Raw genomic sequence first — 14,212 nt, forward strand, 5'->3', positions numbered from 1 at the left:
TCCACCAAATGTTGATTTCTGAGCTCTTAAAACTTTATGAATATGAAATTGTTTTTTTTGCATTATTTGAGGTCTGAAAGCTCTGCATCTTTTTTGTTATTTCAGACATTTCTCATTTTTTACAAATAAATGCTCTAAATGACAATATTTTTATTTGTAATTTGGGAGAAATGTTGTCTGTAGTTTATAGAATAAAACAACAATGTTCATTTTACTCAAACATAAAGCTATAAATAGCAAAATCAGAGTAACTGATTCAGAAACTGATTCAGAAACTGAAGTGCTCTCTTCATTTTTTTTAGAGCTGTATATTATATAAATATATATAGCTGACTTACCTTTTTCCATAGGCGGCAGAAATTCTCCTGTAAATATTTGAAATGTAGAAATGTAACAATTTATCATTATATCATTAATTACATTTATACAGTGTAGAACATACAGAATATATAGTATTGTATACCAATCAGCCATAACAATAAAACCACTGACAGGCAACAGGTGAAAAGATGAACTCCTCTAACAGAGTGGATATACATAAACACAGTTTATATGTTGAAAAGCGTAAGAATTTTAACACTTTTAGCACTTTTTCACAGATTGGTAGCGATATGACTCTGAAATAGTATCAGAATAATGTAGGGTATCTTTGTAATAATGAAATTGCCAATATAAAAATACACTTAAAAATATTTTGGTAATTGTAAGATTGTACTGTAGTACGGCAACTAAATAAATTTTCAGAGAAATATTTTGCTAAAACTTCTTTAAAAAAACTTAAATTACATATTGAACTACTGCAACAAGTTTTGGGTAGCACTTTAAAATAAGGCGCCTTTATAAAGTGTTTATAAATAGTTTATTAATGTTATTAATTAGGTTGTAAATACTTTATAAACCAATAATAAGCATTTACAACACATACATATATATACTTTGTCATATACTATATACTACCAGATTATTCATGTATCCAATAATCAAAATAGGGTGAATATCAACATAAAATAACATTAAATAACTAAACTGACTTTCCATATTATTATTTTATTAGATATTTTAATGCTGACTGGTGATGAAAAATAAAGTAGGATACGTTTTATGTGTTGTAACTACTTATTATTGGTTTTTAAAGTATTTACAACATAATTATTAACCATTAATAAACTTCCTTATTGACTGTTTATAAAGCCTTTATAAAGGAGCCTTATTTTAAAGTTGTACCAAGTTTTGTTTAGTTTAAACTAAAAAATATTTGTAAACTTCTAAATTTTAATAAACAACCCTGACTTTCCAATAAATATTAATATCTATGGTACAAAACATCTATGGTACCACAATACAGGTGCAGGTGCAGAATATATAGTGAATGCTTAAAGTGTCATAGAAATATAATAGACTGCTTTCTAGACAGAAAACTGCTGATTTTTTTCAATCATATATTGTGTATAATACAATAAAGTGGTGTTAACAGTGATAAAGTAGTAATAAAGCTGTTTCGGTGTAAAAAGCCATATCTACACAGTATTATTCAGGTGGTTTTAATATTTAATGTTATGGCTGTTTGATATTGTGATTATATTAGTATGAATATTAACGCACCTTTCCTTCGGATCACGTGTGGCACCTCCTCTACAGGAAACAGCAGCAGATCAGATATTGAAAGTACTTAAATAATACAAATAATATTTGAATGTAATAATTTTTAATGAGACAGTTTTCTACCTTTATCCTTCATCATGATATTTGAGAGATACGACAGGACCATGTCTCTCCTGTCAGCAAACTCTTCAACAGTGTCTGTGACAACTTTCATGGGATCGAAGTTAATGTCGGAAATGCCTCCTGGAAAAAATGGGATTGCAAAATGAGAAATGCACAGCTTGATTTTGCTATCATAACAACAGGAAAAGTACACTTTACGTGGCTCGCAACATGCAAAAGGCATCTACTAATTCTCTTAATTAACATGAAATAAACCAATCAGCGTGTCTCTTGCCTTTAATTCCCTTTAAGAGCCAGGTGAGCTCTGACTTTGGCAGATTGCTATTTTAATGGTGCAGCTACCTGGACGTGCCCAACAAACGCTTCTCAGCAGAGAATATTGACCTGCTCGTTCACGCTGTGAAGGTGTGCAAGCAGGTCATTTACGGGAACAGCAATGGATGTTTTTTTTATTTGGTATCTTGTTTTATTTCCTTTTTTCAGTCGCTGATAGTTTTTCATTGATCGCAGACAAAAACTTTGCTTGGAGGGAAATTGGGGATCTCTCGGTGCTCGCACAGTCACATAGTGTGAACTACTGAAAGATGCTCGCCACTTAATTCACACAGATGCCTGGCAAATATTTGGCATGCTAGATATCTGACCCAGTCGTCGACTGGGAGTCAGAAGCAGCAGCTACACATACTGCCAATGGAATTACAGAGAAAGGGAGAGAGAACCACGGGTCCAAAACAGACCCACTGCATTACCAGAGCCATTTATATAGAGTCTGACCACTTCCTGCTTCCCCTGTTATATCAGTAAATGATTGTTTAACTCTAGAGGGAGCCCGCGAGTGAGTTCTCTATAAAGGGGTGAATAGAGTTAAAAGCTAAAAACGTTACATTAAAAATAACAGTAAACTACGTGTTCTGATTATTTTCTTTAATTTTATAAAGTAGAATAATGTATTGTACTAAAAAAAACAAAGAAAGCATGCCTATACATTTCAGTTTATCTACATTACTGCTACTGTGTTTCCTGTTTTGGAGCGGCCCGCGAGGTATTTTAGAAATAGAATGAAAGTTGGCCCGCTGTTAAGCAGGTTTTTATAATGTGAGATTCAAAGTTTGAACACTAGGTGTCAGAAAGAGTCAAAGAGTCTAAAAGCGGAGAGAGTGCGCATTTCTAGCGCAGAAAAATGGGGCAAAGAGTCTAAAAGCGGAGAGAGTTCGCATTTCTAGCGCAGAAAAACGGGCCAAAGAGTCTAAAAGCGGAGAGAGTGCGCATTTCTAGCGCAGAAAAACGGGCCAAAGAGTCTAAAAGCGGAGAGAGTGCGCATTTCTAGCGCAGAAAAACGGGCCAAAGAGTCGAAAAGCGGAGAGAGTGCGCATTTCTAGCGTAGAAAAACGGGCCAAAGAGTCTAAAAACGGAGAGAGTGCACATTTCTAGCGCAGAAAAACGGGGCAAAAGAGTCTAAAAGCGGAGAGGGTGCGCATTTCTAGCGTAGAAAAACGGGCCAAAGAGTCTAAAAACGGAGAGGGTGCGCATTTCTAGTGCAAAAAAATGGGCCAAAGAGTCTAAAAGCGGAGAGAGTGCACATTTCTAGCGCAGAAAAACGGGGCAAAAGAGTCTAAAAACGGAGAGGGTGAGCATTTCTAGCGTAGAAAAACGGGCCAAAGAGTCTAAAAGCGGAGAGAGTGCGCATTTCTAGTGCAAAAAAACGGGCCAAAGAGTCTAAAAGCGGAGAGAGTGCACATTTCTAGCGCAGAAAAACGGGCCAAAGAGTCTAAAAGCGGAGAGAGTGCGCATTTCTAGCGCAGAAAAACGGGCCAAAGAGTCTAAAAGTTGGCGTAATGAAGGAGTTTAATATTAAGAGACATCATGAAATTAAACATCGATTTGAAAAATCTTAGTTTACACAACACTGTCAAAGATAAAGAGAGTAAGTCAAGTAAAATGGTGTGTAAATAAAATAATCAGGAAAAAAGTATTATTTAAAGTGGTATATTTCATTATTTGTTTTATTACAGAGTCTGTGACCCGTGACTTCAAATATATTTCTCCTTCTGCCCCCCAACAAAAAAAGTTTGGACACCCCTGAGGTAGAGCATGTTTAAAAGGTTTATAACTAAAGTTTAAGACTATAATTTTTTATATAGTTCTGTGTTGAGGACATAAGTACATATTTCAGTATAAAACTGATCAGACATTTTAAACTCTGATTTTACTGAGTTGCTTGATATGAACCAATTCATGTTGGACTCACTTTAAGTGCGTATTCTCCTCTATAGAGATTCTCTGACATGGCATCGCCAGAAATTTACCTGAACACACCGCATTTCCAGACCTCCACGCCCATCAGCGTAGATATATATATGTAAATTCACAAGCATTGTTGCTATTTAAACGATGCAAGAGCGAAAGGTGTGAAAATGATTGTCTGCAGAGTGTAAGATAGCAATGAGCATCGCAGTCACTGTGATTTAAATGTGGCTTTTGAAGAGTATTATTATGGGAAAAATACCCATGAAACCAACCATCTAAAACCAATATTATACATAATCAGCAGCTTCAGTAGGCAGTTTGATCATTAGTAAATAATCTATAGTGGACTCTCAGAATCCAAATGGGACCAAAATACAGTTCTCATGAAGGTAAAGCCATTCTAAAACTTATATCTCATTTTTCAATAGCTTTGCATACCTTCATCTCCAGAAAACAGGCTGGATATGTGGGTGAAGATGGCACTTTTGAGGTTTCCAGCTCCTTCCAGAGCACTGCTGGCTAAGTCCACTGGACTCAGGCCGATAGAAGGGATCCAAGCTGAAGAATATACATCAGATTTAGTATTGAAGTATTTCACTGCCTTATAAATACAAATACAATTTACAGTACCAGTCAAACGTTTTGACAAACCTTCTTATGTTATGTTTTTATTTTAATTTTTTTCCTGGGCCAATCCTGATGAGTGCCAGTTTCACCATTATATTTGATTATTACTCAAATATTCACTATTCACTGTATACCTGTAACTCTACCTCTTCACTACTTTACTTTAACTGATGCTCTCAAACACTTTATTAAGAGGCAAGAAATTTAAGTAATTAAATCTTGATGAGTTCAGCACAGCTGTTAACTGAAAGCTTAACTGAATTCCAGGAGACTCTACCTCATAAAACTGACTGAGAAAATCCAGCAGAGATATTCAAAACTGATCATCTAAATAATTCTATATGTTTTTCTTCATAGTTTCGGATGATTTTATTATTAATCTACAATGCAGAACATTTTAAAATAATAAAAAAGCACATAATTTAAGGTGTGTTATACTGATTTTATACATCAGATTTAAGTAATGTAGTATGTTAAATAAACTGACTTACCTCCAGCACTCCTGAACAGGCCTGAGACAGTGTTCAGGACGGTCATTGTTAGATCTACAATTAATTCAACTGCTCCACTGATTATTTCCAGAGGTTGGAGAATCACCAAATCCAGCAGACCTTAATAGAAATAATAGAGAGAATGTTTTAGAGAATCACTCAGTGTATAGTTTGTAATCCTACCGGGCCTACAGTAAGGTGACATGTTAAGAAAAACAATGTGTGGCCACAACATATTAAGGCATAGGAACAAGATTAATCACATTAATCACACCATGTCACTGGACTTGTATTATTTCAGGTTATTCACAGGATAAAAGTGCTTACATGACAGTAAAACCGGATTCATTAGGAGTATTCTAAACCCTGTTTTTAAAAAAATCCCATATTTTGTGAGCTCACCTTCAAATAAATGGAAGAGGTAGACGGCTGGAGCCCGAATCCAATCATTCACTTCATCTAGTGCTCCAGAACCCAGCTTAAAATAATCTGTAATGTAAATGTAAAATGTAAATTTACCCACATTCAGAGAATGATATAGAGAATAATCGTATTGCAGCCATGAAAAAGTTTTAAAGAGACTAAACAGGTGATACAGGAAATAAAAAATAATGTGTCTGTTTGTTGAAAATTGTACAAATACACAGTAGAAATGAATAGTCTTGAGAAGAATGGTGCTAATGTGTCTGTCTACTAGTGAACAGCTCCCACTGGACTTTCAGCAATGCAGTACAGAATCTTAAAAAAGGAATCTTAAAAAGATTAGTTTGAATTAAATAAAAATCACAATTGCAACTTTTTTTTTAATTGATTAATTTACAGTATTTTCACTGTTAGCAGCATTAGGTAATTTTAATAATGTTCATGTAAAACCTGAATACTGAATAATACTACTGAATAATTCTTTATTTATTTGTAAACAGTATATCGTAATGCATTATATTCCCTAGTGGAAAAAAGTAGATTAAAATATACTAAGCATTATTATGCTATAGTGCACCAAAGTGTTCTTGTAGCCACTTTATTATTAATCAGTATATTTAAAGAGTACTCAAATAAAACAACTTTTTTGTACTTTTTATACATTAATTACAGTAAGAAAATAGTACACAGGTCTTACTTAAATTGTGCTAAGTGTATTTAACTGTACTAAAATGGAACTATTTTAAATATACTTAATAAGTAACATTTAAACATTTAAACTACTTCATGTATGTAACCCCATATTTTAAATATGCTTACAGTAAAATTATAATACATTAGTGAACGAATATTACAACTGTATCACTATTTATTATACACCAGGTATATTAGAAATGTAAAAAAAGAATTGATGTTAAATATATGTGATCTTTTTACATTAGAGTACAAATATCCGTTTTGTTTCTGTCTTCTGTAAGTAGCGCACTTCTAGTATACTTTGTTGGGTATAAAAATATATTTTCCTATCCTATAATTGTAATGCAATTTTTTGCATGTTACATATTTACTTTATTTTTTTAAATTAGTAGTAGTAATATAACTTTCTAAAAAGTTATTTTCTAAAAAGTTACATGATACATTGTACTTTAAGTGAACTGCTGTAACAGTTGTTTTTTTTTGTTTTTTTTTTAACACACTTTGCTAAAAATGTACAAAAGTATATTTGGAAATAAGTATTTTAGAAGTATATTGAATTACATAAAACTAAAAGTGTACTTCATAGTAGTTAATTTTTTTTTAAAATACACTATATTGTACTTTTTAAAAAGTATTATCAAAGTTTACTTTCAAACATTTGATGAAAGCATAATATTAATGTACTTTTAATATATTTTAAGTTAGTACATAAATCTGTTAGTATATTTACAGCATACTTAGATATTTTTCAATTAGTTTTAAGTACAATTAAGTATATATTTTTTCAGCAATGTTTGTTAATATTTCTGATAATAATTAGGATTATTAACTTTTTAACAATATTAATTATGCCACCAAGTTTACGCCCAACTTCCGCTGTAATTTGCCCCGCCCCCTTCTTTTAAATTGAGCTAAACTGCTGATAATATTAATATACAGCAGATTTGAACTGTCTAAAGTATTTGGACTTACCTCCAGCACTCCTGAACAGGCCTGAGACAGTGTTCAGGACGGTCATTGTTAGATCTACAATTAATTCAACTGCTCCACTGATTATTTCCAGAGGTTGGAAAATCACCAAATCCAGCACATCTAGATAAAAATAATAGAGAGAAACTTTCATCAATAGATACCAGTCAAACGTTTTACAATTCCCCCAATTTTTTCAGTAGTCCACCAGTTCAACCAATAACTGTATATAAAGAGTCATATATTGTGCAGTGGAGCAAAATCATTGCAACACCATGGGATGAAAAAAAAACTAACAATTCTGAATGTCAGTCTGGATAGATTTTACATACAAAACAGTTCTTGATTTTCCAACCTACAGGTGCATCTCAAAAAATTTGTATTTCAGTAGTTCAGTTCAAAATGTAAAACTCATATATTATATAGTTGTATTAAACACAGAGTGATCTATTTTAAGCGTTTATTTATTTTATTGTTGATAATTATGGCTAACAGCCAATGAAAACCCAAAAATCAGTATCTCAGAAAATTATTATTTAATTGGTACTTTTGGCAGTGTTGGCAGTGTGCCAAGTCCTGCTGGAAAATGAAATCCGCATCTCCATAAAAGTTGACAGCTTGGACTGTGTGTCTCTCCATTCTTCCTCCAGACTCTGCTCCCTTGACCCACTGTGTTTTATTATCAAGTCTAAAGTCAGTGCAGTTTTGTTTTCCCACAAAATCTTACAGCACTTCATATCTTACAGCTTCCCTCTACTACTGACAACTTTTATGGAGATGTGGATTTCATTTTCCAGCAGGACGTCCCACACTGCCCACACTGCCAAAAGTACCAGTTGGTCTTAAATGAAGTAGTATAATATTCTAATTTTCTGAGACACTGATTTTTGTGTTTTCATTGGCTGTAAGCCAAAATAATCAACAATAAAATAAATAAACTCTTAAAATAGATCACTCTGTGTGTTCTAATTCAATTTTTTTATATACACTTGTATGTGTTTTTCTGTTTTTACACAGTATTTGTCAGTACATTTTCATAAAACAGACTTGTATTGTAGTGTTGCTAGGTTGGGTATGTATGTGATGGAGTAGTACTAGAAGAGCTTTGGTCAGAGTGCCATTACCGTGCAATACTTGCACTTCTAGAAAGTCTCTCAGCCAATCAAATTGCAAGATCAGAGCTAAATGTGGTATAAAGAAAAGAAAATCGATGTGTCTGTGAGATTACCTTCAAATGTGTGGAAGAGGTAGACAGCTGGAGCCCGAACCCAATCATTCACTTCATCTAACACTCCAGAACCCAGCTTAAAGTAACCCGTAACTCCCTTGTCTGCTGTGCACAAAAAATTAAATAAAAAATTTGTATAAAAATCAATGTACAAATTATTAACCACCCTTCGCAGCCATGATAATGTATATGATAATCTGTAAATGTAGATACACACCAGAATTGAGCATTTCCGAGAGAAACGTTGCTGAAGAGTCCGTCCACTGTTGGACAGTACCCACTGGATCAGATATCACATTCGGTATGTATTCTAGAAAATTACATAAATACAGGAAAGAGAAAAGAGGCAGGAAATCAGAATTATATAATTCCCAGCTCTTATTTAACTCTATTTCTGTCCTCAAGAAATTTACATGTATAAATGTGCACACAAAATAACTTTAAAATACATTTTATTATTAAGCATAGTGTCTTGTACATTGATCTAATTGCAAAAGCAAGATATGTAACTTAAAACATTAATAAAAACTACCTAGAACACTGAAAAAATAGCATTTGTTACCTGTCCCCACTCTCTAACTATAAACTTTACCATGAAATATATTATTTCAAAAATATATTATTATATATTTTTTTGCATTGTTGTGTGACTCCAAATTCCATCTATGCTTTAAAAAAATATTTTTTTCATAATAAATCCATAATATTTAAGTTAAAATACACATTTTAGTTGTGTCCCTGCTGGGTTTCGCTCAGTCCTGTTACTGTAACACATTAATTACCCCATCTGAAACATCTGGAACATTCTACAACAGGAAGTCACATCTACAACAGGAAGTGACATCATCAGCTGGTTCTTCTGAAGATCATGGGACGACTAGAATTAAGTTCCTCATTAGTGTTTTCTGTATATTTGATCTTATTGTAACTCTGACTGAGGAGCTCAATCTCAACACTCAGTCCTGTTACCTAAATTAATTCTTATATCTTTTTGGTTTGTTTTTAAAATGCAAATTTTGAAAAAAAAATCACTAGAATGTGCTCAGTGTCCTCATGCTATTAGCCACATTTAAGCTATTTTTCATGTTTTCGCTAATTTTATGCTAAAATCTCACTCCTGTTACTTTCATTCCTGTTATTCAAAACATAAAAAGTAACAGGAATGAGTGCCATTAACAGGAGTGAGTGCCATCAACAGGAGTGAGTGCCAGTAACAGGAGTGAGTGCCAGTAACAGGAGTGAGTGCCAGTAACAGGAGTGAGTTTCAGTAACAGGAGTGAGTGCCAGTAACAGGAGTGAGTTTCAGTAACAGGAATGAGTGCCAGTAACAGGAGTGAGCTCCAGTAGTAGGAGTTAGTTCCAGTAACAGGAATAAGTTCTAGTAACAGGAGTGAGTGAGTTCTAGTAACAGGAGTGAGTTCCAGTAACAGGAGTGAGTAAGTGCCAGTAGCAGGAGTGAGTTCCAGTAGTAGGAGTGAGTAAGTGCCAGTAAGAGGAATGAGTTCCAGTAACAGTAGTGAGTGCCAGTAACAGGAGTGAGTGCCAGTAACAGGAGTGAGTTCCAGTAACAGGAGTTAGTTCCAGTAACAGGAGTTAGTTCCAGTAACAGGAATGAGTGCCAGTAACAGGAGTGAGTTCAAGTAACAGGAGTGAGTTTCAGTATCAGTAGGGATTTCCAGTAACAGGAGTGAGTTCCAGTAACAGGAGTTAGTTCCAGTAACAGGAATGAGTGCCAGTAACAGGAGTGAGTTCAAGTAACAGGAGTGAGTTTCAGTAACAGGAATGAGTGCCAGTAACAGGAGTGAGCTCCAGTAGTAGGAGTTAGTTCCAGTAACAGCAATAAGTTCTAGTAACAAGAGTGAGTTCCAGTAACAGGAGTGAGTAAGTGCCAGTAGCAGGAGTGAGTAAGTGCCAGTAGTAGGAGTGAGTAAGTGCCAGTAACAGGAATGAGTTCCAGTAACAGGAGTTAGTTTCAGTAACAGGAGTGAGTGCCAGTAACAGGAGTGAGTGCCAGTAACAGGAGTGAGTTCCAGCAACAGACGTGAGTGCCAATAACAGGAGTGAGGTCCAGTAACAGGAGTGATTTGTTTTGTCATAAATATCAATTATTTGAACATGCAGTCAATCATTTTAAACGTAAAATAAACTATTTTTGAGTGAAAATCAAAGAAATTAGTTGATCTAAAATTACCACAATAAAAGCGTTTTTTAAAGAGAGTTCATCAGAAACTGGAACTAAAACTTGGAAAAATAAAAAGATGGAACTTGAGTAGCTGACCATGAAAGTGGAATACATTTCTTATTTTTATTTTTCTTACCTTTAAAGAAACTAAAATTACATTTTATTATCTTATTATTGTCTTTTGAATCCTAAATAATAAAAAGGCTAATTTTAATGTGTGTGTTTTTAAAATAAGTGATTTAACATAATCAAGTTCAGTATTATGAGAGTAGGTGTGGGTGGAGCTTACCTTGAGGATCATTAAATATATCATTTATGTGGTCTATCCTTTCTGTAATGTCCTCAACAGCTCTGTTTACAGCTCCTATAGGATCTGAACCAATATCCTGAAGATCTGCGAAAAATACAGACAAAAAAACTTTGATTTTAGCAGCTCAGAGGTCTCTACAGTAGAGGAACTGATACATGCTCATATTATTTTATTTTATTTTATTTTATTTTATTATTAGTATTAATAAAACACTTACTGGCCAGCTGCTCTTCGCTCACAAAGTCGAACATGTAGACGGCAGCCGCTGACCACGATACGAGGAGAGTGATGACGAGCAGCCACTGAGCGGGACGGTTTAAAACCCTCATAAAACCATGGCTGGAGGCTTTAGGAGAGCCTGGCTGCACGGCCTCTTTATTCTGGGGGTCCATAGCGGCGTTAGGGGTGGACTCTGCTCCTGCACCTACAGGACATACAGAAAACATACATTATTTAAACTAACAGTACCAATAGTTGTACCAATAATAAATCCAATACTAATCCAATCAATCCAATATTAAAGTGACATTCTGACCTAAACTAAACTTAATTATTTTAAGATTTGTATTTAATATTTGTGTATATTTTGTTAATTTAATTCGAAATGTACAGGGATTTAATACAGCTAAGTTACTTACAGTACAGTACAGTAACCTACAGTATTATGTTTTTCTACAGGACAAAATACAATTGGCTGGCATCATTTTGAGGAAGTGACATCACACAGTTCAAAATAGTGGTAAATATATCTTTACTCTTTTCTAAATATTAAAACAACAACAACAACCACTAATAATAATAATAATAATAATAATAATAATAATAATAATAATAATAATAATAATAATAATAATAATAATAATAATTATTATTATTATAACAGTATTGGTGATAAAACAAGCTTTCTTTTTTGCAGTTTTTAAAACAAAGCAAGAGTAGGAAATACAAAAGAATTTTAATTACTGTAATAAAATGACAAATAACAAAAATGATCACATTTTTATAATATGCATTATTTACTTTAAAAAAATACTTTAAAGTCAAACGAGCACTGGATGTCAATCTATACAGATTTCTGAGTAAAGCACTTCTGTTTATTTACAGTAAGCTTAAGATTACCGAATTTCTCCAGCACTAAGGCTGGAGCATTAGGCTGGCTAACCACTAACGGTTAGCGGCTAACCAACACCCGACAGTGCTACACAGGGTGATATTAGCTAGCGGTTCATCCCACGTAGCTTGTTTTATCACGGTAAACACGCAGACTACAGTCCGAAAAAACTTACCTAAAGAGTAAGTGTGGTTAGCAGATAATGCTAATGCTGCGCCAGCAGTGCTAGCCGGGGTTAGCAGCAGGCTACCGGCCAATATTCTCACCTCTGAATGGTGAAAGAGCTAGTAGCGCTTAGCATGGTCAGTGGCAGTATGTATCAACTTGTGCATTTAATTGTTTCTGACTTTACATATTTCTTGACAAATGCTTATTATTTTTATTAAGCAGAATTATCTGCTTTATTAGGTCCAATCACTTAAAACACTTAAATTACTTAACCCTCTAACTTCCCTATATCTTATCAAAGAAGTTGTGCAGTCTCTACCAATAGCAGACGTATTCTGTGAAAAATATTTCACACTTCTACTCAGTGATAAAACGCCTGCATCCAGACTGCAATTGAAAAAAAAAAATAGGGGGAACAGTGAGTTTTTAGTCTTTTTCACGGTCACGTGACAATACAGCGTTCAGTAGCTCCTCCATTTCCACTCGCTGTTGTGTTTTTTACGTGAATCTTCGTGGAAACGCACGCTCAAAGTGTAATTACGGTGCGCGGCAGTGGACAAATAGCTATTTTATCAAACGCGAGGCTATTTTATTAGCCTTTTTCAAATTTGAGCTGAGGGTGGAGGCAGCTAAAATCAAGGGGTTTAGTTACCATTTAAAGACTCAAAAAATTAACTGATTTAAAAACATGTTTTTATTTTATTTTAATGTTTTATATTTTCATTCTTGTTCTTAGTTCTATTATTGATTTAATCACTTCTGATCATTTTTAACAGTTTACTTTTACTATTATCTAATTACTTATTTTATATTTTATACATTTTTTAGTTTTTATGTGTCAAATTTTTTTTACTATTTTATTTCTTATTATTTCTAAATTGTTATTAAATGTGTTCAATCCATTTGATGTTATAAATGCTTGGCAACATTGTAAATGAGGGTCACCCTCAGTGTTTTCCCGAGTGAAAATAAAGGTTGGTTGATTGAAACGTGTGTTAAAATAGGTTTGTTACACAGTTGAATGATTGTCACTACTTGGCCTAAATACATGTAGACATGCAGACTTTACTGCAAGGCTGAGAGTCTGAGTTTTCCCAAATGCAGATGCAGATCATGTTAGCATATAGCCACACAAGTGGAGCTGCATTAGTCAAAGTCAGACGGTGGCCAAAAAGTCACAGCTGACTGGCAGAGACAGAGACGACACTTAACACCAGCTGCTAAACCCCACAACACCTCCTACAGCGTCAGAATTAGCACAGCACTGCAAAACACTGTTCTTAGAAACTGCTCTGAATAAGCTTTCTCATTATATAGGCATGTGATATTAATGCAGTTAAGTGTTTGTCTTTTTCTCCATTTTTCTACAACAGTTTGACTAGTATTAGTATCTTATTATTAGACGTGCTACATATATACAGTACCTGTCAAAAGTCTGGATATACTGCATTGCAGATTAATAATAAAATCATCCAAGCTATGAAGAAAAACATATGGAATTATTTAATAAACAAAAAAGTGTTAAACAAACCAGAACATGCTTTATATTTTACATTTTTTAAAGTAGCACCTCTTGCTTAGATGATCAGTTTTTTGCACATCTCTGCTGGATGTGCAAAGTCACCTGGAATTCAGTCTTTCAGTTAACAGCTGTGCTGAACTCATCAAGAGTTAATTACTTGAATTTCTTGTCTCTTAATATTAATTTGAGAGCATCAGTTAAAGTAAAGTAGTGAAGAGGTAGAGGTACAGGTATACAGTGAATAGCTCTATTCGAGCAATGTTCGAATCCAGATTATGAGAAGCAAGAACTTCTCAACTAAATAAAGAAAAAAATACTTTAAGAAAAAAATGAAGATCAGTTGATTCGAAAAGAAGAATTTTAAGAACTTCGAAAGTATCCTCAAGTGTAGTCTCGGCAAGGACCATCAAACATGACAAACAACTGATGAAAAGGGCCCTCATCAGGACAAAGTTAACAGCTCCATAGATAAGAGTATCTAAATGCTTCTTCACAGAGTATTTTGGTTTGTTT

The 14,212-nt window shown here is 33.9% G+C and overlaps 1 protein-coding gene across 50 annotated transcripts in view; it reads right to left on the reverse strand.

Annotated features, from left to right (window-relative positions):
• The window catches only part of si:ch211-266g18.10 (titin), a 56,736-nt gene that overhangs the window by 37,946 nt on the left and 4,578 nt on the right, over positions 1 to 14,212 (reverse strand). For all 50 annotated transcript variants that reach the window (XM_049463423.1, XM_049463422.1, XM_049463421.1 and 47 more), the window contains exons 2-13: positions 13,602 to 13,654; positions 11,116 to 11,322; positions 10,878 to 10,982; positions 8,624 to 8,716; positions 8,407 to 8,511; positions 7,182 to 7,301; positions 5,493 to 5,579; positions 5,091 to 5,210; positions 4,411 to 4,530; positions 1,726 to 1,845; positions 1,603 to 1,632; positions 339 to 365 (exon numbers count right to left, since the gene is read on the reverse strand). In XM_049463423.1, coding sequence (XP_049319380.1) covers positions 339 to 365; positions 1,603 to 1,632; positions 1,726 to 1,845; positions 4,411 to 4,530; positions 5,091 to 5,210; positions 5,493 to 5,579; positions 7,182 to 7,301; positions 8,407 to 8,511; positions 8,624 to 8,716; positions 10,878 to 10,982; positions 11,116 to 11,322; positions 13,602 to 13,654 — 1,187 coding nt within the window. The remainder of the gene's footprint in view (positions 1 to 338; positions 366 to 1,602; positions 1,633 to 1,725; positions 1,846 to 4,410; positions 4,531 to 5,090; positions 5,211 to 5,492; positions 5,580 to 7,181; positions 7,302 to 8,406; positions 8,512 to 8,623; positions 8,717 to 10,877; positions 10,983 to 11,115; positions 11,323 to 13,601; positions 13,655 to 14,212) is intronic.

This window comes from Astyanax mexicanus, chromosome 14 (assembly GCF_023375975.1).
Source record: "Astyanax mexicanus isolate ESR-SI-001 chromosome 14, AstMex3_surface, whole genome shotgun sequence".
Taxonomy (NCBI): domain Eukaryota; kingdom Metazoa; phylum Chordata; class Actinopteri; order Characiformes; family Acestrorhamphidae; genus Astyanax; species Astyanax mexicanus.